Below are 27411 nucleotides of genomic sequence, written 5' to 3' on the forward strand. Positions count from 1 at the left end.
TTAAAAAGATTGACCTGGTTGGCACCCAATCATTTATTCTTTGGACTCATGTGGTACTTCACTTGATCACAAGACACGAGAAGAACATGCATAACCCACCTGTCAATTGCCCAAGCCTGGGTTCAAACCTCAGGATTTGGATTACTAACCATTATGCATACTGGCCCTTCATCAGTCTTTATGTGAATTTTTTTTTCTTATCATAATTCAAAAATTAACCCAACACGTACATCATTTCACTTTGCTTTACTTTCACATTATTACATCTTACTTATGAAATATTTTCTATGTTAATTTGTCAGTCTTTATAAGGAACAAAACATCAATAGTGTTCCATTAAGTGCTGCAAAATTCCAATTACATTAGGCTGTGAAGTTAAAAAAAATAATTATTATAATAAATACATTTTAATGAAATAAGTTGCCAGCACCTCTTCTTGATGTGAAACTATTTATTGAGCAATACGGATGGCAATTAGTATTTTACAGCATACATTCTTGTTGAAGATTAAGCAGGTTTGTATTTTCTCTAATTCATGCTGTGTTTGTGTGTTCCTAGGAGAAGCTTTGCTGGCCTAGAGCTTGTGGACTGGCTGATGGAGAAATGTCTGTTTGTCCAGAATAGATCTGTTGCCTCAAAAGTCTGGCAGATTTTATTGGAGTTGGGTATTCTCCTTTCAGGTAACAATCTTTTTAAGTCACATGTGTGTTTTTACATATATTCCGTAGTAAAATATTTCTGACAACAATGATAGAATGTCAGTTATATATAATGAAATATTGTTGCAGTCCATTTGTTGATCCATCATTTGTAACTACAAAATACTTTCCTTTTGTTTAGAAGATTCTCAAAAAAATCATCATGGGAAAATTAATAAAATTTTTGTGCAGGTTTTCAATTCTGCTGAATTAGCACAAACTAGAAGGTGATGTTAGTAAGGTAGTGAGCTAGCAGATATATCTGTTCCCTGTATATCGGACAGCAGGAGCCTATATCAGTCATGATATTGGAGCAAACTCTGGAATGTTAATATGGATGCCAGATCACTCTTGTATATACACACACACTGTAGGTCAATTTAGAGTCACCATTTAACTTTGTTGACCATACTATAATGGTTATAGTATACTATAATGTAATATTATAATATGGGATTATGTGAGTGTCCAGCGTGCTCCTTATTTGGGTTGAGGCATAGTTTTGGGCACATGTGTCATTGTTTTCTATTTATTCTTTTTGGAAATATCGACACCAGTGTGCTGTTAGCTTCTATTGAGGGAATTATCAGGTTGTTTATATAATAGGACTTACAGTGATGGACGTTTTTTGTCAGTTTATTATCCTCCAAGGCAAAGATGATAAATTTAAGAGTGCTTTATTATTTTTTTTTCTAGTGCCCTAGCAACTAAATCCACTTCTTTTTGCTATAATTGTGATGAAAGACGTGTGCCTCTCGGCAAAGTGGAGAATTATAGTAGCCTATCCTAGCAAGAGCAATATCCTGAAAAAGAAGCTAAGAGGTGGGGAAGAGTGAAGTCTTATGGATGTTGAAACGAAAAATGGCAGTAAAATGAAAATGAAGAATTGTGTTGATTGAAGGAGAGAGAGTCATCACTGGTACACTGAAGTAATAGAATATAATTAATAGAGTAAGATGCTTAGAGAAAGACATTTTGAGAGAGTAGAAGAAGTCAGGTACAATATATACTGTTTAAGTATAGATCCTGTGATTCCATGTTTATGTAGGAAAGAGAGAAGCAGGATTTAAATAGCAGTATCAAAAAGCTGTCGGTAGACTGGAAATGATAATTAGAGAAGGTGAAGTAGCAGTTTGAGCAGACCAAAAATGATTCCAGCTGGAAATAGACTAATTTGAATGACCTCTGTGGAAACCACATCATGGAGGAGCGTAAAAACCATTGACCAAAGAAAGTTTAATTGTTAGTGAAATGTCCCCTCTAGTGTTGTTGATTAAAATGGCAAAAGGTTAACTGGTATTTTTTAAGAACAGAGATCATGTGAGTCTTCCTGTAGTATGCTGAAAAGTTACCTTTGGAATGTTAATAGTTCAACATCATCATCATCAAATCCCTTTGATGTGCATATTGTTTTGGTTGCCTGAGGAGCCAATATATTGCTGTGGAAGATAGAGGACCTTTGATTTAATGTATGTAGTCTGTGGACTGGGACCCGGACACAGGCAGACAGACAACATAGTTCCACCACACACTGTTTATTTACACTACTATTTACACAAATTACGTGCACTCACAACCCCAGTGCCTCCAGCACCGATTCCCCCAATGTCCAGGCCACACTCTTCCAATCACTGTGCCTCTCTTTCGACCGCCTCCCGTCGTCTCCTGAGCTCTGTCCTCTTCCACCCGACATCCACCGCTGACTGGAGGGAGGCGGCCCCTTAAATGGGAACCCGGATGGGCTCCAGCTGCTTCCTGGCAATCAGTCCTGGCCACACCCCAGTGTGGCGGAAGTGCCGGCTGCGCACCCGGAAGCCGTCCGGGTGTCCCCTGTCGTCTTTCCCCCAGCACTTCCTGGTGTGGCGGAAGTGCTGGGCTCCAGGGTTCCTCAGGCACCAGGGCACCACCTGGCGTTGGCCACGGGCCTCTACAGGGTTGGGTTTCCAAGCCCCCTACCCGTGGCCCCCAATACAACCAGGGCGATCGCCCCCTTGCGGTCTGGAGGAGGCACAAGCCCTCCTCTGGTCCTCCTGGGCGTCCCAGCCGGGCTTCAGCCCCGACCGGGTCCCACATGGGATACTCCGTCATTGGGGTGCCGCCTGGTGGTGGCCACGGGTCCCTCCAGGGCTGGGCTTCCAAGCCCTGTACCCGAGGCCACCAACATAACCAGGACGGACGCCCCCTCATGGTCTGAAGGAGGCACAAGCCCTCCTCTGGTTCTCCTGCGCGAGCCTGGCCGGGGACCACAGTGCCCCACCGCTAGCGAAGACACGTGGGTCCGAGCGACACTCCCTGAAAGAGCAGCATGTCCCCAGAGAGGGTCCTACTATGTCCCCAGGGTCCAACACGGCACCCTGGGACTTCTTACTTCGGCACCCCCTCCGACGCCAACGCACCCCTCTGGTCTGCGCCGCTCTCGCCCCCGCTGTCCCCACCAGCTGCGTCACCATCGGCCTCCTGGCCCGTTCCAGGAGGGCAGGTCCCAAACAACGTCGGCTCCAGCGCTTGTCGGGGCTTCGGACCTGTGAAAAGAGAAAAAGGAGGGCCAGAAGCACTGCCAGGACACTCACCCCGAGCGCCCTGTCGGTTTCTGTACCGGCAGTGCTCTTGCGCCCTTCCGACAGCCCCCGACTTGCCTGCTTGAGTCCTCCGCCGCAGGTTCCATGCCCGTCCTCTCGCTGTCAGCGGGACCGCTCTCGCAGGCGGCTCACCCAGCCGCCCAGGGGATTCCCTTTGCCTCTGCAGAGGACGGCCTTGCTCTGGATGCTCGCACCCAGCGAGACGCCCCTTCATATCGGAGAAACCGGCATTCACCCCTCGGTTCCCCCTCCTCCTCTTGGTCGCCTTGATGGTCTGGGTCTGAGCATGGCAACAGCTCAAATCCAGCCCCGTCTGCGTCCCTGCAGAGTGATGGGAGACTGCCGTGGGCTTGGAGCGCAGGGCGCCTGGACCAAGGGCACTCATCAGCCCCTGTCCTCTCAGCGCCTGTGTATTCGCTCTCCTTGCCCCTTCGGCCATCTGCACCGCCGCGTCCGCTGTTGGGGAATTGCCTACTCGGAGCCGGTCTTCCTGTAAACAGTCACGGCCGTGTTTGGCGAATCCCCCCTCATGCTGTACGGGGACGGCGTCACCTACCTTCCCCGCAGTACCCTGCTGGCCACAGGCTCCAGCGTCGCGCCGATCCTCCGCCCCATATGGCGTCTCTTCCGACGCGACCACCTTCCCCTGTAGCTTCTCCAACTGGACAGCGAGAGCACTCAGCATCTGTAATAGAGGCGACTCGGCGGGCCGAAGAGATTCAGCGGGCGGGACATCCGGGCCCGCAGCCATCTTGTCTCCCCTGCTCTGGGTGCGGTGACGTGCCTCCTCACAGCCTCGCAGCTATGGCGATTCCTCGAGCTGCAGCGGCTCCGATTTCGCAGCCTCCTTGGCTGCCGCCCTCGCACTGCCGACAACCTGCGGACCGGCGTGCTCCTGCCCCCGACGCGGACCCGGATCGTCCCTGCCTGCGGAAAACAAGGTGGGTGCAACCCCGAAGGGCCAATTACTGCAGGGCAGGGCGCTTACCTTCCGGATCCTGTCATGCCAAGGCCCCTGCCTCGGTGTGGCCTTCTGTGTCGCAACGCCGGCCGGGCCGTCCTTCCTGACAGCGCGGCTCTCGGAGACCGCTGTACTCTGGCGACGTCCGTTCTTGCTACTCCGCACCCGGGGATGGCCAATCTGCGGTCCGGCGGCGGTCCCTGGGGTAAACCGCTCCCGCGGGTTGTGCACGGGCCGCTCCTGCGGCCAGTGTGTGGGGTCCGCTGCTGCGCCGGGCCGTCCACAGACTTAGTGAAAACAGGTCCCCGTCTTGAACCAGACGGACCATCCGCACGACTACGCCACTGTGGACTGGGACCCGGACACAGGCAGACGGACAACATAGTTCCACCACACACTGTTTATTTACACTACTATTTACACAAATTACGTGCACTCACAACCCCAGTGCCTCCAGCGACGATTCCCCCAATGTCCAGGCCACACTCTTCCAGTCACTGTGCTTCTCTTTCAACCGCCTCCCGTCCTCTCCCGAGCTTTGTCCTCTTCCACCCGACATCCACCGCTTCCACAGGCACCAGGGTGCCGCCTGGCGGCGGCCACGAGCCCTTACAGGGCTGGGCTTCCAAGCCCTGTACCCGAGGCCCCCAACATAACCAGGACGGACGCCCCCTTGCGGTCTGGAGGAGGCACAAGCCCTGTGGCGGGCTCGTTTGGGGATAGGGGCCACACAGTTTAAAAACCTCACGTAAGGATCAATACCTTGAAAAATCCAATTAATTGTTTTCACTCAATATGTGCCTGAATATAATTTAAATATAATATTAACATTATTTTTGTTGTACAATCAGTAAGAAAATAATAAATAAAGTAATTATTGTATTGCTAAACTTTATTTGTCAAAATATTTTGCAAATAAACACATTGCTATAGCCCTCGAGAATGGCAGTGCTTGTCATTAAAGGAGTACTCCACCTAAAAATTACACTTTTTCTGTATGTTACTTAGACCATGTGGTTTGTAACGGTGGCTCAGAAAAAAAATTAATCTCATGTTTTCATGCAGAACTAGAGAAAAATATTTATGATATAATCATAGAATGTTGTGGTGACCTGATCTGTCCAATGGTAAATGATGTGAAAATGTTCAAGGAAGAAAGAAAAAAAAATCTCATGTAATATGGCACATAATCCACATCTCCTTTATTCATTTGTTGGTTGAAAACGTACAAAATGCATGAATTTTTTACTCAAATTGTATTAATTCGTACTTCGTGATAACTTAGCATACAAGATAAATAGTAAAGTGTGCTTGAATTCAGTTCAAAAGTACGGTAAGTGGGAATGCATCTTTTCTGTTTACTTTACATGCTGTATCACAACAAACTACATGGGGTTATTAACAAATAAAAAAAAAAAAATTATTTTTATGTGGCAAATTCCTTTAATAGGCTTTTGACTGAATTACAATATTTTTCAGGTTACTGCACATTCACTGCAAGTTAACTTTAGGAAAACACAAAATACGTAAATGAGCCAAAGCTGCTTCTTAGGACCCCTGACACTTGGACCCTTCTGACATTAACCAGATCATCAAAATCTGGAGGAAGCCTTTTCAGCAGCAGCAGCTTTAATGATGTTGTTTAAGTGTCTGTGCATCAGGCAAAAGCACAGTTTTTACTTATTTATTTATCATAATGGAAAACTCCTCTTCACAAATGTTGGTGCTTCCGAACATGCACAACATCTCTGGGGCAAAAGCTGTCAGTTTTAAATATTTTGGTCCAAGAAACTGATAAAATGTGTCCATACTTACATTGGCAAATTTGTCATTTCAAAACACACTACAAATAAATCAATTCCATTTGCAGGTCCTCTGGCATGTCAAATGGGTTTATCGTGAATGACAAAGTAAACACCCTGTTTTATCTTGGTAGAGTAATATATATATTGCTCTACTTTCCCCTATTGTATTATTAATATGTAGCCTTAGAATACCTAATCTCACAGACTTACCACTGTATATAACTTATCCCCACCTTCCCTTCTATATCTATAACCTCAGGCAATTAGATGTAGTAAAAAGACAAGCAGGAGTTAAGTTACACATAAAATAATGTATTACTGATAATATTCATAAATAATAACAAAATGCAAAGTACATTTGAATATTGGCAACCATACAACCTGATAAAATGGTGATGTGTAATTCAGGTGGCACACAGACTTGTAGTTACTTAAAATGTCTCTAGTTAAGGCATCGTTGGTGCTCAGCTTTCAGCCACATGTCTGTTCAATATGGCTGCTGAGCTGTGCTCTTCATTGTGTTGTCTTCATCATCACAGGTTAGCAAGAAAGATGCTTCTTCCATCATATGTTGGTTAGAGCGAGAGATGCTTCTTCATCATATGTCAGTCAGAGAGAGAGAATGTGGTTGAGCAAGTACATTTATAGATGTTCTCTCCAATTCCTAGAACCAATAGGACATCATGGTACTTAAAGGCCTCTGAGACAAGCCAATTCCAAACAGCCCTACCTCAGACCAATGGGTGAAATAGAACATCTTATCTCCTGCCCCCCAAGACCATATATTACACTAACCTGGCTTTGTGTGGGGGATGGGGAAAAGACTTTAGCAAAGAAATGCTCATCAAACTGGTTTAAGACACATCCCCCAAATCCTGTCGTAAAATTACAAAGAAAAGTCGTAAACATGGGGGGATAAACAAGAATGCCTCTCACCAAGGTACCACTAAATTACATTGGTTTGCCTAAATTATAAATAAAGACATACAAAACATTTATCAAGTTATATGTAAAATCTCACATCACAACACACCCTAACTTTCGACTCAAGTTATTCTGGGATTTGAAAATGCTGCTGAAACTCAGTCTTTAGTCGTGATATTTTAAAATTGCATCAGTTCATGTTTTCATCCGTGCTTGCACTACTGATGTGTCTCAGAGAAGGGAAATGTGTAGGATTGTTCTCTGTAACTTGCGCCTCCCACAGATTTACTTTAAAAATAATCTTTTACAAGTTTGTTTTGACTTTGCAGATTTCTGTTGATAATGTTCAAGCGCTCAGTGATGTACTAAATAAATGCAAGATCCTGAATCCATTTGGTATCACTAAATTCTGTGACTGTGTTCCCCTTTTTATTAATGAAAAGTCCGGTTTCCATGTGCATTTCATAGAGACGCTTGAATACAACTCCCCGGCTTAACCACAGTACCTCTGTGTGGTATGGAGGGCTATGGCTAACAATGTGCTCGCTCAGCAGAGCATTAAACTGGTAGCTGTGGTGTCCTTGTGCGTGGATGGAATTCACTGTTTTGTTAATAACACTCATTATCCATTTTAAGTAATTTGTTACATTACGACTCTTCATATACAGTACATTGAAAAGTGCAAAAATCTTTAGATTTGGTTAGATTAATTAAAGTTTATTAATCCCACGGGAAAATTCAAATTCAAATGAAATTTGAATGTACTTCTTTTTGATTGGACTTTTTCTTGGAATTCTGTAGCAACACCTGATTTTTTCCCCCACACATTAATGGTAGGAATGTAAAAATAGATTGATGTATTTTGATGCATCGGTTTTGTTTTGTCTTGGTAGAGTTCTATATTACTCTGCTTTCCCCTTCTGTGTTCTTTATTGTGTAGACTTTATCAGAATGCCTCAAAATCCCATAGATTTACTGCTGTTTATAAGGTATTGTACTTTATAACTTCTCCCCACCTCCCCCTTGTACATCTATAACATCAGGCAATTACATAGAATAAAAGACAAGTAGGAATTAAGTTAGATCTTTACATAATGTATTATTTATAACCAGTAACGGCGCACTGCATGATAACGTGCAGTGAATACACTTGACTTGAGCATTTCTAGTTTTCATTCTCTTTCTCTGTCTCCGTTTAGCATTCATTTGCTCACAGGTTGATGCGCTTGCTGCTTCTTGAGCAGCTCTTCTATTCTCCACCCTAGTGGCCCACTTGTTCTCTTCTTTTGTGGACATCTTTTCGCGTTAAAACTGATTAAGTCAATCTTTGTGTTGCAATTATTTAGTTTGTTTTCCTTCATTTTTCACTTAAGCCGGCACTTAAGTCTTCAATCTGCCTCAAGAATAATTCAAAGAATAATTCAAAGAATAATTCAAATGGTTTGCGAGCCACAGATGATTTAAAATCCTCGACAGACAAACGGACGGCCACGGTAGTGTATTATACAAGAAGATATTCATAAAATAATAACAATAAGCCAAGCACATGTGAATACTGGCAACCATACAACCTGATAAATGTGGATGTGTAGTTTCAGGAGGCACAGAGACTTAGTTACTTAAATGTCTCTAGTAAAGTCATCATTTTAGTCAGCTTTCTTCAGGACAGGCCACATGCCTGTCTCAGTTATGGCTGCTGAGCTGTGTTTTTTGCTTGTGTTCTTCTTTTAATGCCATGGTGTAAGAGAGAGAGAGGGAGGTGTAAAGTAACCAAATATATAGATTCTCTGTTCAAATCCTTACACCAATAGGGTGTCATAGTACAGAATTGTCTCTGATTCAAAACCAATCCCAAACAGCCGTATTTTAGACCAAACGAATTCTGGTGTGACACATCCCCTAATTGTGTTATTTTTTGGCTTTGTGGATGGCCCACAGGCTCTCAGTCCAACATAGTTACTCTTGCCAAGCTGGTCTGATGCTCCATCCTCCCCACTACCTTTTTTCACCCTCAAGTAGTGGATACCATTTGGTTAGCTAAAGCTTGCCAGTTTCCTGAGGGGGATGTCTCATTGAATATCCTGCACATATACGCCTTGCCAAACTGGTTTTAGACACTTTCCCCTACCCTGAAAATAAATTCCACATCCTGACTCAGTCCTAAAGTGGTGGTGAGGGTTGGTTAGTTAAACATCAAAGCACTGCTGTTCTTATCAATGATATAACACCATGAAGCACTATTGTTACATTTGCTTTGTCTAACTTACAAATGAAGACATACAAAATATTTATCAATTTATGTATACAATTTCACACCACAACAGGTTTACATCATGAAAGATAAATGTATCGATTCACCTATTAAAAATCAAAATTAGTTTATCCTACACATTCCTCTGTCTTCAGCTGTAATTCCAAATTACAATTAAATGCATTTCATACACAAAATAAGTTATGTTTTTTAATACAGTTTTTTCTTCATTTTGAGATTTTGTGACATTTCTAATATTTCCATGCACGTGTCAAAAGTCAAAGAGGTCCTGAAGCCTAAATAATAATTGTCAACCAGTAGCACTGGACAGAACAACCTTCAAGCTGTGGTTCATTTGGGTCCAAACGCATATAAAAAATTATTCATGCGAAATAATGTTACATTAGGGAAATATTTAAGAATATATTTTAGAATTGAGTTGCACAGTGCTTTTGATTTTTTCTGTAAACAGTATCCCTGTCAGAATTATTGCTGTTTTCTTTTGTTATGTATTTAAAATCCTTGAATTGTTTGAAATGTGGCATGTGATGTTATTACAGTAAAAGTTTTTGCTTGGCAACTAAGTAAAACAGATCAGTTAAGAAAGAGTGCTGTATTTTTTTTATCTCATGTTATGTTCTTCCAAACCATATTATATTGCATTGCATCATATCATATTGTGAAGAAATCCTGGGACAATTATTATATCATATTGTTTATTCATTTATTGATACTGTATTGTATCATTAATAGACCGGAGATTTACACCTCTAATTGAGGGTACACCATCAGTGGCCAGACTAACAGAGTGAACCTAATCATCTCCAAGTATCCATCCAAACAGTTGAAAATGCCACTGGATGTAGTTGTGTCCATCAAACTCTTCAGTGACATTCAGTCATCAACACCTCTGATGAAAACTAAGTTGAGCCACATCATTAACATGCGGTGCTCTCATCTAATAAATTACTGTGCTCTACTTTTTCTTTTAATTTTTCTGTCCTAAGTTCATGACTCTGTCTGCTACTGTTTGTTTCTGCAAACTTATTTAAGTGAAAGCCTTTAGCTTGAATGTATTACCGGAGTCCCCTTCAGAAAATGGCTTTGATGCTCTGATGCACTTTCATTGGCAATAACATACTGTAGCTCACCTTCGTCTTCCGACTGCAAGAGAAAACAGACTTTGGGTGGAAATTGAAACTTGCTTTGCTGTCTTTTTTTTTTTCTATTTTTTCTTTCATTTTATTTTTTTTAAAGTAAATGGTTGTGTCTGATAGGTTATTATTATTAATACAATGCTTCTGTAATTTTCTGTTTTTCAAAAATAAAATAGTGAGAGTGAGAGAGAAAAAAATGCCTGCCACTTTTTAAGAGCTGCAATGAACTCATTTACCTTGTTTGTCTTTAACTGTCCTGTATATTTGTCATAATTTTTACCATAATGGGTTTCATAGTGACTCTGAATACTATACAGCTAAATAAGCAAAGTGGTTTGAGGTTTACTTCCCAGAAATAAAATCATGCTGTTTTCCACTTTTCCAAGAACACTTGACATTCAAAGTGCAGCTTACATTTCTTCAATAAAGACATTTTTTTTCAGTACCTTTCAAAATAAAATGCTGTAGAAATGCTCCTAATGCTGGTTCAGCAGTCTACTAAGAAAAAGCACAAAGCTTATACTAGAAATGACATCTAATGGATAAAACAGAAACTGCATCTTACAAGTTGAAAGTTATTCCCCCATATTTTACTCAAGTGCCTGCGCGCTGAACCAAACCATCAAACGGTCTGCACGGCCTGTGGGCTGTATGTTTTGCACCCATAATCTATGTGCTTTATTAGGCTTTACTTCACCATTTCCTCAAAACAGTCCATTGTTTGAGCTGGAACTTGCATTATAATCTGTATGGGGCGCAGTTTTCTTCTATATGGCTTATGGGAAGCAGTTTTCTTCTGTTTGGCATGCATGCCCAGACCAGCCAACTCATTGAAGCAGTGGGTTTTGATTGTATCACGGTGTATGTGGTCTAATAGGGTCATGCTTAGCATAAGGTATAGACATCTCATTTGGAAAACTTTGACTTTCCTTATGTTAGCTAATAGGAGTATCCATGATTCCATGCCATAAGAGAAGATTGGGAAGACTATTAATTAAAAGGTGCATGTGCATGTTGGGAATGCAATATATGATTTCTGCAAATCTCATAAGGTTAAGGAACTGCAAAAAGCTGCCACACAACCTATCCTGCTTAGAATGTCAGCTGACTTTGTGATTTTCTGATCTTGTACTGTTATTTTGTAAGGTATTTAAATGTATGCAACTGATTTAATCACATACCTTTCAACTTCACAGACATGGAAGAAACATTTCTTGGTAATGTTTTTTGTTTTATTGGTTATCTTTAATTTCAGTGGATGTGCTAAATTTTAAAAGAACTGTTTTTTGGAAATGGCATTGTTTTTTCTGCTTTTGTTTATTTTTATCATTGCTATGGTTATATTATCAGCACCGCCATTCTGAGTAGATTTTTGAATGACCAAGTTGTTTATCATCACAAGTGATGCCCTCACACATCCGTTACAAGCTTTTGACTATTTTTGTTTAAAACAAATCTGTTCAAGTGATAATTGCCATAGAGGCAAACAAAGATCTTTTGCTTTGAACTTATGACTTTGACTTTTGCTTATTGATTCCTGTTATGGCAATTCATTTCTTGTTTATCGGACTGATTTTTCAGACCCCTAACTATGTCATGATTACAAATAGCTCCTTTAGAAATTCTATTCTGTTCTCTTATATTCCATCCTGTATTTTGACATTTATTCTTTTACTTTTGCAAGACTGATACGCTATTGGTACTGAGCAGAGAACCCTGTAAAACAGCTTCATAAAGAATGAAAATGATTACGAGTTGCTTGCCACATCTGATCTATTTTATTTGTCAGCTATGTGTCTATGTGTGAAACTTTGGTCGCAGCATCCAGTTATGTCAGAATCCAGCTTGTTCTTAACATTTAAGTTGTTACCATAGTTTCATGCAAGTACAGTTGAGTAATTCTCATAAACACTTTGCCAACATTCAGTAAAATACTGACTCAGTGTCATTTTTGGACTTAAGCCTGTGCCCTTCTTGAAAACAAGAGCAATTATTACACATTTCCAGGTGGTTAGGATTTGCTCAGAGTGCTGCATCAAACAGAGTAATGAGTGCAGATATTGGACTAGAGGATTCACTTTTATTTGGGTAGTAACTTCATCCTCTGGTGCACTCCGTTCTCACAGCTATGGGCTCTTCTGTTTTCTGGGACATCGATATTCATAACTGACACAACAACAATTTGCAGTGCAAACATGCATCATGCAAGTCTATTCAAATAAATAGTGTTCAAAAATGTGGTGCATCAAAGTCTTCAATAAATATTCCAATAAATAGATCCTAATAAAAAATAAAATCATAGTCAGAATCTGTTTTTCTTCTTCCATGCATTTCTTCTTCGCCATGTCTTTGGACTGTGGAAGGAAACTGGAGCACCCGGAGAAACCCCACGCAGACACAAGGAGAACATGCAAACTCCACGCAGGGAGGACCCAGGAAGCGATATTGTGAAACAGTTAACTAAAATAAAAATTCCTGCTCTGCTCTGATAAATGCCCAACATATTCATCTTACTTCAGTTATTAACATGAATTCTATTTCACTCTCAATCTTTATCATATAAATTGGTTACTTATTAATACACAGCATTTATTTTTATTCTCTGGACATTCTAACTCCTATTAAAGTCTCCTCTGATTCATTAATCACAGTGCATCCTTCTCTACAGCAGAGCCTCATTTTATGAAAAGAGCTTGGCCTCACTTTGAAATAGAACTCGACTGGCTGTGTATCCTCGAGCCAATGCTGATTGCCTTATTAATTATAAAGAAATGCTCTCTGCTGTCATATGCCCTTACCATCACCGCCACCGGCCAGGAAAAGCTAAAACTCTTCTTTAGAGTTGATACATTCATCAATTCTAAGGTGATTTTCATCTTGATATTTTATAGTCTTTTGCTGTTCTTTTCTAAACAACTTTCAACCTAAAAGCAAAGATATTATTAATTATTGTATCTCATTGAGTATTATCCCAGATTGTCAGAAAAAGTTTGAGAACCTGTCAGTATTACACACATCATATCTGGTAATTTAAACTATATGTTGAGAATGGACAGAAATAAATGAAGTAGTCTTTAACATTGGAATTCAAGCAGTGAAATACAATCAACTGAAGTTATATATCTATATTAGTGTACAGTACAGTTAAAATACAGTATGTATTATTATTATTGGCTTAAGAGCCATTTATACTTGATGCATTCACATCACCACAAGTGTGTGCTAGAGGGCTTGTGACGTAAAAGAAAGAAGTGATGGAAGCACCTTGTTTTTAGGGAAGGCATGGACTCTGCTAATTGTTTCAAAATCTAATTCCTATTACCAGTCCTGATTGTGTCTGTCATGGTAAGCAAAGGTTCAGCTAAAGATTAATACCCTTTTAAGTACCTTTTTGATTTGGCAAGAGTCTTACCTTTGATTAACACCACTTTTATACATGCAGGTTAGGTGAACTGGCAATGCTAAACTGGCCCAATGTGTGTTTGCCCGATGATGGAACTGTATACAGTATATACAAATAATGCATAACAATTTTGGGTAAATACAAAAATACATACACACATACATACTTTATACTATATGTTGTATATATACAGGATATAAGGACAGTTCAGTCCTGTTTCATGTAAATAAATTGTACGTGTATAAATATGATCCTTCTAGAAACGCACTATATTTGTATATACAAGCTAGAAATTCTTCAAACTGCCCAATTTCTCTCAATTTCTATCAATATGTTTTCCAGAAGGAATACAGATACATAGATAGATACTTTATTAATCCCAAGGGGAAATTCACATAATCCAGCAGCAGCATACTGATACAAACAAAACAATATTAAATTAAAGAGTAATAAAAGTGCAGGTAAAAACAGACAATAACTTTGTATAATGGTATCGGTGGAATTGAAGAGTCGCATAGTGTGGACAGAGCCGAACGATCTCCTCAGTCTGTCAGTGGAGCAGGACGGTGACAGCAGTCTGTCGCTGAAGCTGCTCCTCTGTCTGGAGATGATCCTGTTCAGTGGATGCAGTGGATTCTCCATGATTGACAGGAGCCTGCTCAGCACCCATCGCTCTGCCACGGATGTTAAACTGTCCAGCTCCGTGCCTACAATAGAGCCTGCCTTCCTCACCAGTTTGTCCAGGTGTGATGTCTTTCTTCTTTATGTTTCCTCCCCAGCACACCACTGCGTTGAAGAGGGCACTCGCCACAACCATCTGGTAGAACATCTGCAGCATCTTATTGCAGATGTTGAAGGATGCCAGCTTTCTAAGGAAGTATAGTTGGCTCTGTCCTTTCCTACACAGAGCATCAGTATTGGCAGTCCAGTCCAATTTATCATCTACATACAGTGTAGTCTTTTTGTGGATACAGGCAATATTTCTGGAATCTATTGATTTTTATTCCTAGATGATCTTAAGGAATGTTGGGAAAGAGACCTTTCAATTCAAATTTTAGATACGAAATGAAATTCAGCCAACCATAATATATATTTTTTTCAGTCTGTGCAAAGCATGTCGTAATTCTGCAAAACATTATACATTGCACATGTCTGCCTTTTTAAAAATATCTAAACTATTCAAATTGTAATAAAATTAATCAAATGTCTGCCTTGCTGTGTGTTATGTTTTAGGAATGCTACACACACAGACCATTTTAGGTTACAATTGTGACCAGTAGGTGGTGTTGCAACACCTCCACCCCAGAAACACACAACCTCACAGATACAAGTCCCAGTATAATGCAAGGTTTATTATTACAAAATACCTTGAACAAAGGCTTCAGAAGTACTGTATAACTTCAGCAACACACAATTGTTCTCTTTCTCTCTCTTTGCACTCTTCCATACCTCCCAGGTGAGCTTTGTCCTCCTTCCTCCCAACTCTGACTTCCCGGAGGAGGATGGACTGCTTTCTTTTATGTCAGACCTTGGGGTACTTCCACTACCTGGGTATAGCCTGGCGGAATCACTTCCAGGTCCCAGGTCAGATGAGAGCTTCCTGTAACAGGGAGTCCCTCCCCCTGCAGCACCCCCTGATGGCACCCAGGGACACTAACAGGATTGTCACTCAGGACTACAACTCCCATATATCCCTGCAGGTGTCCCTACTGGGTCCACACCAGTGGAGCAGTGCCATCTGTTAGACTGGGTGAGGAACTGCCCTAAATGCACCAACTCTCCACATTATCCGTTCATTTATCCCGTTGTAAGGGATGTTGCTTCAGTCCCATCCTGGATGGATTATGTCTCTTTCCGTGCTGTCCTTCCATTACGGTATCCCTGCCAGGAAAGGGGCCAGCACAGCACTCACAAAGTGTTTGCATATTGCTCAGCCACCATCAGATCTAAAATTACTCCTTTAACTGTAATAGTAACTGATGTGGGAAACTGATTTCTTACAATGTCTAACGCTAGAAAAGTGAAATATCTGTATGATGAACAGTTCAAAATCTTTTTCAGAATTTAGTAAGAATTCTTTAATGCTATTCTGAAATGGAAAGTCTAAAACATTTCTGAAATCCTTGTTTATCTTGATATATATGATGAACCTCTTTGTTAAAAAGTGTCAGTGGTTCTGTGTGATCAAACCTTTTTTTTCAACATAATGTTTGAATGCTGTATTACATGTACAGTATTTCTGAAGTAAACTATACTTTATATGTATGTCTGTATTTTGCACTCTGGTAAGCCTAACAATTAAATTAGGACTTTACAGTCAGTAATGTGGGAGAGTGGAAGAGGTGCAGATATATAGCAGTGGTTCTTATTTGAAATATCAAAAGAAGAAAATCCAGGGAAAAAAGACCCAAAATGATTCAGAGAGAAATGGAAGCTAATATATTTGCAATTTACTGCAGAGAGTAAGACCTGTGAAATGTTTTGATAGGCCTGGCAGTAGAGCAAAGGTGTGATTAGTGTTGCGCATATAGTTTTCTTTACAATGTTTCTGATTTGCATCAACCCTAGCCAAGAATCATGGTTTTGCGTGTACAACCTGGCACAATCCCAAAAAGTTAGGGTATTACTTTCTGCAACTCCTTATTGAACATGTGCAGTAGATTTATAATGGATTTAGATGAGAGGATAGAGACAGAGAGGCTAAGTGATCTGACCCAGAGCTTAAATGTAAGACAGTAAAAAATAAATCTCAGTTGACCCAAACCTAGTATGTATACATTTTCAGGTGGGGTGTGAGGTTTGTGACGCACAACTCTCCTCTTCAGAATAATACGATGTGTTTGTTTTCAGTGCCATAGGAAGCCAAACCAAAACAGGAGCACCATGAGCCAAAAGAAAAACAGATAATTATGTCACCCGTGTAATATTGGAATAATCAGGTATGACATAAATGGAGCCAATAATTCGTCCTTGGAAAAGGTTCTATAAAACTTAAATTGCATTCACAGTTGATTCACAATGCGTAATTCACAGACCGTTTTACATAAAGATATTACTGTATGAGAAATGGATTTGCTTCGCATTTAACTCTTTATGAGAATTTGCAACAACTCTTGGAGCCACAAGTGTGCTGGCATCTGAACTCTGACCCAATACTCGCCATTAGTCTATCGCAGGACTCAACACACACACACACACACACACAGAGTTAAAATCGAAGTCACAAGGTCAGGTTATTTGATGTGCAGGTGTTTGAAGGTGGGAGTGACATAAAGTACCCAGACAAAGGACAATTTATAAAATTGACACCAACAGTGACTGAGCCAGCAGTGCCGCAGTAAAGGTGTTTTATTTTGTTTAATGCTCTCATAGTATAGACTTTCAAAAGTTCCTTTACAAAATATATTACAATTTATTTATGTCTTTTGTGTACAAAATTGAAAGGTCAAACTAAGATGCTGTTGCATGAGAAGAAGCTTTTATTGAGGGCTAAGGAGTACAGTAAAATACAACCATATTTTTAATGCAGAATATTCTGTGAAATTATTTGTTTTTACATATTGTAACTTAGTTTTTAAAGGAAAACACCACCCAGAAATAATAATTATAAAAATATTTAAAAAAATGTTTCACTTACCCCATGTTATTTATACTGGTGGCCAAAATATTTTTTATCTTATATTGTCATGAAAAATAGAGATAACACAATTTCTCATTACAGCATTGTCTTGAGTAATTCTTATATCCAGAGCGTAGCATTTTTGTCGCTGTATACATAACTTCTGTTATGTTATTCTTGGCATTTCTTGATACATTAATACTGTAGTGACATTAATTTTCCAGATCAAGGCATTTTCCCATATTCATATTTGCTATTAATACACTGCACTGCCTTGTTTACTCAAAATATGTGCCTAGGGAATTGCAAACAAGCTTTTATTGTATGTAGTTCTTCTTTATAGCAAACTGTGTACATAAATGTTTTACATTTGAGGCATAGACAGGTTATGCTTACTTGCTCAGGGCCATATTGTCGGCTAGATGCAGGCACAAATGGCACAACACTGACAGCTTAATGATTCAGTGACAGGTGCCTTAGCCATTATTTTTCTTATTATAAATTACATGCCTGTAATCAACTGTATACTATAAGTTAATCAAGTGTCAAGAGTATAACTACTGTGAATATTGCTCCAAAGCCAGCAAACTAAAATCATTGAAATAGTTAGAATTAGATACATTAGAGGGTCAGCTCAAGTTGGACAGTTGGGAGACAAAATCAGAGAGGCGAGATTGGGCTGGTTTGGACATGTGCAGAGGAGAGATGCTGAGTATGTTGGGAGAAGGATGCTAAGGATAGAGCTGCCAGGGAAGAGGAAAAGAGGAAGGATTAAGAGAAGGTTTATGGATGTGGTGAGAGAGGACATGCAGGTGATGGGTGTGACAGAGCAAGATGCAGAAGACAGGACGATATGAAAAAGGATGATCCGCTGTTGCAACCCCTAATGGGAGCAGCCAAAAGAAGAAGAAGAAGTTACCATTAGATATTCCAAGAGACACAAATTGCATGTCTTAATATGTGAGAGATATTACCAAATGACATCAGGCTAAAGAAAGAAACCATGATTACTTAGAACTCTAGTCCATGCATGTTGTTTTTCGAGAGTTTCCCTCAGAGACATACTGTATGTGTTGGATTGGTGGGCCATGCCAGATTTGCCCTTCAGCGGTTCTTAGAGTTGTGTTTTAAGTTCATAAAGCTCTAATGACATGCCTGCCTCCTTACCCAGGACTGGTTGATGCCCTGTTCTCACAGTTTTGTCTTGACAGGCTCTGACTCCCTATGACCCTCTCAATTGACTAAACTGGTTTAGAAAATGGATGGAGACCCTATATTTCAATGTGCATTTTTATTTTAATTTAGTTGTCATTTCTCGTTTTGTAGTTGAGCCACAGTGTAGTGTTTTATCATTTCAAGATATTCACTAAGAGACAAATGAGTACATCTTTATGTCTGTGTTCAAGGCATACTGTATGATAAGATTACTTCGAAATGTGTTTTGTCTTGTTTTTGAGCTTATCTTAGACTTTGCACTCAAAGATTGATTCAGCTGGCAGATGTTCAAATATAAACTTTTGCCTTTGCACGTAACATTTTTCTTGTGGCATCATCTTGTGTCTTTATTTTTATTTATTACTATTCTGACTAGTGCTTCTGTCAGATGGTATTATGTTTTATTTAAATGCTTTATGCTGAAGTGTACAATATAAGTATTTTCCTTACTGTTTTAGTCTACTCTTGTTTAATGTGAAGACATTGCCTTGTGAGTTGCCATTCTGATTTTTCATTAGCTTATTGTACAATGGAGATATCCCAATAGTTTTACTGCACACATGCTGACATAATCTACTACTGTAAAACTCACTTGTATCTTGTTCACTCTCCTTGAGAAACTTAAGCTTTTGGTACTTAAAACTGCAATACCAGGACTCAGTTTGACCTGTGCTCTCTAATTACCCTAACCTTAGTCCAGGAGGAAATTCATGAAAAGACCGAGATGATGATGATGATGATGATGATTATGGTAAAGAGCCCCTATTATTTTTGTACTGGTTTTAATTGTCCTTGCTTTTTCTTTGGCTGCCTTTAGAAGATAACTTTGTCAGTCCAGTTTAACTAATAGTTATTGGGTTTGTTGTTGGCTTAGATCCATTGCCAGACGATTCAGATCTTGGATATAATTATTTTCAATCTCCACATTCACTTTCTGTTCTCTGGCCAGAAAACTGCAGTAGCTTAATTTATAAAATAAAACAGCTTGTGCTTTACTTTTAGCCAGTTAAATTGATTTGCGTGGTGAGGTACTTTTTATGATCCTATCCTTGAACTGTCTGCTGGGTAGGCTGATGTGTAGTCTACAGAGATTTCACTTTAAAAAGAACCGATTCCTCATAGATAGAAATTTCATTTCTGTATGTTTGATTTTTTATATTTTGAGATAAGAGATGTTCAGGTTGAATTATTGGCCCTTTCTCATTGCCTATAGTAGCTTCCAGTACTTTTCATTCTGACATAACAACTGATAACCAGCATTATTATTATTTTTTGTTGTTTTCTGACATTTTTATAAGCAGCATTATTTTTTTTTGGTGTTCTGACATTTTTAGTATTTCTACAGTGTGGTCTAGATTAAAATGTATATATAACAATGTGTTTGAAACTGCAGATTTCTTTCCAGAGATGAGCAGCACTGGCTAATTAGCATCACCTTGTGAACATTTTATTATAATATGGAAATTCTTACCTCTGCCAGGATGATGAGACAGTGGTTAGTTCTTCTGCATCATGTCACACTCTCTTTGTTTGCAGACTGCCTGTCCTCCGCATGTTTACTTTTGATTTCTCTGGCTGCTCTACTTTCCTCCCATATTCCCAAGTCATCTGTAATTAGGGTCACTTGTCATGGTACTGTATGGTCATGTGAACGTAAGCATTGATGTGCACATAAGGGTGTCCTGTGATGAAATGGTGCCCTGTACAGTGCTGGTTCCTGCCCTTTGCTTAAAGCTGCCATCAGGCTCCAGAACATGCATTGCAATAAGCAAATTCAGAGAATGAGTAAATTCTTTATCTAATTCAATACACGTACCCAAGTGCAAAAAATCTGATTAAACACACCTTTAATGTACCCGTCTTAGCACAACCTGCCATCAGCTGTTATCAGTTGATCTCTTAGAGTTATATATATATATATTACCAGAACCTACTGCATAATTGTTCCTTGTCATGGACTAATATGATACACATGTACTTACACAGGACTAGTTCACTTCTAGCACAAATTAAAACACTAAGATAAACTTGACAATAAAAGTAATGAGTTTGTGTCTATAGAACACCGTACTGATGAGAGAAACGTACGTGATCTAGATCTGCAAACACTTAGGAAGAAGGATTTTTAATTGCCTTCTTGCATCTTGCCTTTTTCCTTTACATTGATGTTAATGTTTTATAGAGAGACATTTATAAAATTGCAGGTCCACATTTTTTTTTTCATTTTCTTTCCATAGATTTTCTGCATGAAATGCACTGTGTAAAATAAGCATTAATTGATTAGTGAAAGATGCAGTTTGGTAATACAGATAGAAATAAGCATTTCTGATAATTGCAGACATTTGTTTATAAAAATGTATATATTTTTCTGTAAGAGGGCGTTTTGGTATTCTTATGTGCATATATTGGCAATGTCTTCACTTCCTCTCAGCACCTTCTACAATTGAATGATAGGTAATCCCAAAGCAAATTTGGTTTTCCCCATTACGTGTTTTTATAATGCACTGTCAGCCATTCTCATCTACACACATAAACGTGCTGAAAAGGGAATAAATGCTACTGCTTATAGCAGAACCTGCCCAATTTTCCTCACCTCCCACCCACCTCTATGCCAGAAAAAAATATTGATCAGACTTGAAGACACAGAGCATTTCTGCAATATATAAAACCATTTTACAGTCCCTCCATTTCAAAGATCCAGGAGGACAGTGGGAAAAGGATCTCTCACTCAACATATGAGAAAAAGAATGGAAAGTAGTAATGCAGAGAATCCACTTGAGCTCCATAAGTGCAAAGCATACAATTATTCAACTTAAAATTATATATGGAGCACATCAGTCTCGTTTAAAATTGTCCAAAATGTTTCCAGGGCAAGATCCAACCTGCAAGAACGCTGCAATCAAGTCCCAGCCTCATTGGGCCACATGTTTTGGGCCTGCACCAAATTGACATCAGTTTGGACCAAAATCTCTAAACGCCTTTCAGACAGCCATTGGTGTCACAATCCGACCTAATCCATTAACAGTTGAGTTTTGTGTTCTTCCAGATGGGCTTAAAGTGGAGAAGGACAAACAAACTGCAACTGTCTTTACTTCACTATTGGCACACAGACTTATCTTGCTCAACTGGAAGAATCGTAACTCTCCCCTTTTAAGTCAGTAACTGATGTTATTTACTATTTGAAACTGGAAAAAATCAAATTCTCACTTAGAGGATCTGTGCAGAACCTGGCAGGATCTAATTAATAACATTTTAGAATAAGCATTTAAATTGAGGAAGCAGATTCTCTTCCCCCTTTTTTCCTTTTTTTTGCTTCTCCATTTATCTTTATTCACTTATTAATTCATCTTACAAATTTTTACTAACTTTAAGTTTTACTCTGCTGGCCTAGCTCTCTTTCTCAGGGGTGGGGATTGATTTGTTTTCAATTCTATTTTTGTAAAAATTGATTTATGTGTATGGAATGTTGTGTGATCTCAATAAAATCAAAAAGAAAATGCTACTGCTTATATATTAAAGTCATTTGCATGTTCTCTGGCCAGGGCTATTGGATATCAACAGACTATATTTATGTGTCATTCATCCATCCATTCTCTAACCCGCTGAATCCGAATACAGGGTCACGGGGGTCTGCTGGAGCCAATCCCAGCCAACACAGGGCACAAGGCAGGAACCAATCCTGGGCAGGGTGCCAACCCACCACAGGATTTATGTGTCATTTGTGAGTTTAATTTTTTTTCTGGTAAAGATGGAAATATGAGGGTATTTGTTGGCTTTAGACTGGCTTTGTTCAGGAGTGTATCATGATGATGATTATAAGTGTGTCCTAAGGTGGACTAACACCGTCTGAGAGATTCCTGTCTATTGTACACATTCCACCCCAACTTGTTTTGTTTTTTAAGAGTGGGATTACTGATTTATTCTAAATAAAATTCAACAGGTAAACTTGAATAGACTCATGTGGGTGTGTTTCCATTAGCCCAGACACCAGCTGCTCTAAGCAACTGTAGGTACTTTTCTTTTCATCATCAGCTTTCTTGCTGATGAAGTAGTATCATTGTGGACAGCAAGAAAATGGGAGTTTGGCAAACTGATTTTATTTTTTTAGGGGGGAACAAAAAGCTACTTTTTTAAAATATGTTTTTAGTACCATTATAGGTGTCACGTTGGCGCAGCGGTAGCACTGCTGCCTTGCAGCCATGAAACTGAGGTTTACGTCCTGGGTGTTCCCTGTGTGGCATATGCATGTGCTCTCCGTGTCCATGTGGGCTTCCTCTGGGTGCTCCGGTGTCCTTTCACAATCCAAAGACATACAGGTGTGGTGATTTGGTCTGTGTGTGTGTGTGTGTGTGTGTTTAGTTAGAGTGTGTGTTCACACTTCAATGGACTGGCACACTGTCCAGGTGTTGTTTTTGCTTTGCTGGAATAGACCCCAGCTGCCCTGTGATTCTGCCTTCAATAGGGGGCTTCAGAAGATGGAACAGTGTATGGATGAATGGCTAGTACAGTTACTGGGGTGGCTCGATGGCTAAGTGGTTCAAATTCATGAATCATGACTGTAGTATCCTGGCGTTTAATCCCACACCCTGTCACTGTCTACATTGAGTTTGCACATTCTACACATACAGCATATATGTGTTAGGTTAGTTAATGAATCTCAGTTTTGTGTGTGTGTGTGTGTGTGTGTGTGTGAATGGTGCCTTATTCTTGATTTTTCCAGCTTTGTGTATAATGCCACCAACATAGGCTGTTGCTCAGAAGTGGATATTCAGTGAGTCTGACATTGTTACATTATTTTCTAACATACAAGACTTGATTAAAACATTTTGAAGGATTAGTGTACAGTACAGTCTTCAGCAATTATTCTGTGAGGGATTAGTTATTAGTTGTTTGAATCCATTTTTCATAACGGTTAAAAATGAGCAAGATCTGTGCATGTTGCTTGATCAGAATTGAAATGAAGCATGACCACATTCAGTCCAAGAATCTTATGAAATTTAGAATGCATTTCATAAATAGGGTGAAACATCACTATAATCAGATGTCCAAGCAACAATTGAAACAATGAAAGCATGGTGATTCTCCAGCATTGAATAATTTCAGGGTCCAAACCATTGTTGGAAAGATCATGTGATCATGTTTTGTGTTGATCAGGTATAATTTATATTGATTTCATGGCTCAAAATGTCCATATAACCAGTCAGAATTATTTTGATTTGCTTTGGTGCTTGTGGCTGTCAATCAAGGAGAAGTAGTGCAGAAAGCCCCCTTCTGCATCCAAACACTGTTCCTGCCTACAATGCACAGGTTGCAAAGGCTGGTCTGCAAAATATGGATTCAAAGAGATGTCACACACCGTCCCCTCCCCATTCTCCTAGCCTGGTCCCATGTGACTGTCACCCATTCCCTAGTCTGAAGAGTGTGGACTATGGCCGGACATTCATCTCGGCCAATACCCCCAGGCCTCCAGATGGAGCCCTTCCTGCAGCATGGAGGTGCCCCGAATTCCAGCAGGGCATCATGGACAGTGGAGTTTTCCTATACAGCCCTGCTGGATACCCTGGGGGCCACCAGAGGACACTGCAGGGAGGCTCAAGGATTGTTTTCAATACAGCCTGGAAGTGCGTCACAGTCATGGGGACAGAAGAAATGATGTAATTCCAGGTCAAGGACTTTTAAAAGGACTGTGGGAGATCCCAGGGTTGAGCTGAGTCGGGTGGCAGGGTGACAACACGTCTGGGAGAGGAGATTTATTGTGTATTGATTATTAATTTGTTATTGTGTATGAGTATAGTGGAGTGGAGGGTGCTTTGTGCACTGTTTTGTCCAAATAAAAACAATTATTGGACTTTTACCTGGTGTCTGGCATCTGGTCTGAGGGTTCAAGGGGATGACAGTGCTCCCTATCTGTCACAAGAGCTACCTTCATATCACCCGTTATGCCAATGATGAAGGCATCAAAGCAGCTACAGAAAAGGGGCTACACAACCCAAACAAAACATTTTATTTAAGTGTCATATTACAGTTTTGTGAATGTTTTAAAAATTAAGAATTAAGTTTTAAATGTGATTATTTTGAAAAATAAATGGATTGGATTTACTGGAGTTTCTTTTAGTAGGTTAGGCTCAAAACTATTTGATCACACCTTGCATGTTAACACTTCATTAACCCATCCATCCCTCCTTTTCCATCCCATCTATCCATTTTAGGGTTAGGTGGGAAACAAACCTGGATGGGGCCTTTGACCATTTCAGGCCACACTTATTCACCCCCTCACTCAATCATATCAGGCCAATTAAACTGGCCAACATGTCTTTGGTTAATGCGTCATATGAAATCTAACTGCTTGGCTCCCGGGGAGACTTGTATATTTATAGTTGTAGTATTTATTATTTTCCCTAAAATAGTGTTTTGTCTGTCTTGGTGTTAATTATTCATGTGTGAAGTTTCTCCTGTGATATGTTGATCTTTGATAGAATCCGTGAACCCTCCCACATCGTGATAACTTAGGTCTCCAAGCTTGCGTAGCAAAGCCAAGTGATTTGCTTTGTCTGTTCTATATGACTAAGTAAGCCATGCTTTACTGCATTTCTGCTGGTAACGTCTTGTTGTATTATAGTATACAGTAATGTTAGGAGTACACTGACTGAGTAACCATTGATTTCAATAAACTATTTCTCTTTGTATATATGAAGTCAAGCTATAAATGTGCTTGATGTATTGAAATCTTCTGCAATACTCGTAACTTGTTCCATTTATCTATGGTTCTCTGCATCCAGAAAACATTCCATCATTTGTACAAAATTTACTCTTACTTAGCTATTATCTGTACCTCTCTTGTTTTAGTTGAAGAGGTTATTTTAAAATAAAAACTGCCATCTATCCTGCTATCTCCCCTCAAAAATTGAAATGTGTCTGTTTTACTTAAACTGAAAGGACTTGATCTTTTCCTAATAACTCCTACTTCATAGTTCTGGTCTAGTAACTTGTCTAAAAATTTTCATAGTCTGCTATAAGTGCATTAGGGCTGTCAAATTATACAAAAATTCGGATTTGAATACTAATATTAAAAATAAGTAAATATTCCAATATATTCAAACAAATGTTAAATGTTCTAATGTGCCTCCATATGCTTTATTATTAATACTTTTGATTTTTTGTTTACGGTGCATCTGTAAAAAAGGCAGTGCTTATGAGCTGTGCACTGATGCACCCATCACTCAAATTTTTTGTGTATGGATAATGATATGAACAAAAGAGAAAGTGGAAGCAGGACTCTTCACATGCCTATAATGCATATACATTATGAAATCCATGCAAAATCATTCATGATTACTTAAACACGTTAAACACACTTGTTAGTAGAGGATTCATCACTATGAACGTTCAGTTAATGTTCAGAAGCCATTAAGAAGGCTAACAGAACGTTAGGTTATACAGGTATAGCACGATATGTAGAGTAGAAGTTAAAGGGGTCAGGCTCAAGCTTTCTGACACATGGATTAGACCTCACCTGGAGTTCTGGTCTCCTTGCTACAAAAAAGATAGAGAAGATTGACTAGAATAATTCCAGGACTTTGGGGGATGAGTTGTGAGGAAGGGTTAAAAGAACTGTGCCTTTTTAGTTTAAGCAAAATGAGATTAATAGGTGACATGATTGTGTTTACAATTATGAAAGGAATTAGTACAGGAATTAAGACAGTTACTTTAAAATGAGTTCATCAAGAGCATGGGAGCACAGTTGGAAACTGTTAAGGATACATTTCACAAGTTTTTGTTCACACAGCGAATCATAGACACATTTAATAAAATACCAGGTATTGTTGTAGACAATAGAACCTTAAAGACCCTAAAAACTCATCTTGATGTGTTTTTGGAAGAATTAAGTGGATACGACAGGCAAGCTTTGTTGGGCTAAATGGTCTGTTCTTGTCTAGATTGTTGTAATGTTCTAATGTTTAGTCTCCACACCCTTGAGGTGTCAAGGAATGGTACGTCTATTTGTGTTTCAGAAGTGGAGTTACTGAGAGAACTAAATGTTGCATTGTAATGATTAGTGATGAGAGAACCCTGCTGAAGTTGCTTTGCGTCGAGTTTGGTGAAATCAAGAATGGGTTTGTGAACTTGCCAAATTCCGCAAAATGCATTGAAGTTAATATGGAAGGAGGAACTGAACTAGCTTTGAGTGGATTATAATGGTGCAAAGGTCTTTTAAGTGTTCCTAAGGGCTAGGGAAAAGTCTGCTGACTATGGATGGATCAATTACTGTGACCAAATATATGACCTGAGCTTTGAGCAGTGCTAACCACTGCGCCATTGTGCCTCAAACAACAAAAGTTGTTACTACAAGCAAAATGCAACAAACAGCCACAAAGTAGCAAGAAGTAAATAAATTATAGATCATTGAACTCACAGTTTTCCAATATTGGGGAACACATAGCAGTGAAGCAGCAACATGGTATTGGCTTATTAAATTGTTTGAAGTTGCAGCTCTCAGCACAGTGGGATCATCGTTTCCTGTGTATCTATATACAGGTGCATCTTACTTTTATTGCATCAAGACGAAGTGCCTTGTAAAATAAATAAATAAGTAAGAAATCTTTTGGTTTTATTATTTCACAGCATGTCATGTGTTTTCTGATGAGGGGAGCATGAAATGGGTTCCTTTTAGGCTTGTTTTGAGAATGGCAGGATCAGGCTTATTATGTAACATGCTTGTTGCACAGTGTTTAGAATATTTAACACCAGGCTTTGTTCTGCTGTTCCTCACAGTCTCCTGATCTCACTTCTCCAGACTGC

General features: G+C 39.6%; 1 protein-coding gene across 1 annotated transcript in view; it reads left to right on the forward strand.

Annotated features, from left to right (window-relative positions):
• Nucleotides 1–27411, forward strand: part of rapgef5a (Rap guanine nucleotide exchange factor (GEF) 5a) — a 258368-nt gene that overhangs the window by 58718 nt on the left and 172239 nt on the right. The window contains exon 4 of the mRNA XM_039737710.1: nt 559–680. Coding sequence (XP_039593644.1) covers nt 559–680 — 122 coding nt within the window. The remainder of the gene's footprint in view (nt 1–558; nt 681–27411) is intronic.

Source organism: Polypterus senegalus, chromosome 15 (assembly GCF_016835505.1).
Source record: "Polypterus senegalus isolate Bchr_013 chromosome 15, ASM1683550v1, whole genome shotgun sequence".
Classification (NCBI taxonomy): Eukaryota; Metazoa; Chordata; class Cladistia; order Polypteriformes; family Polypteridae; genus Polypterus; species Polypterus senegalus.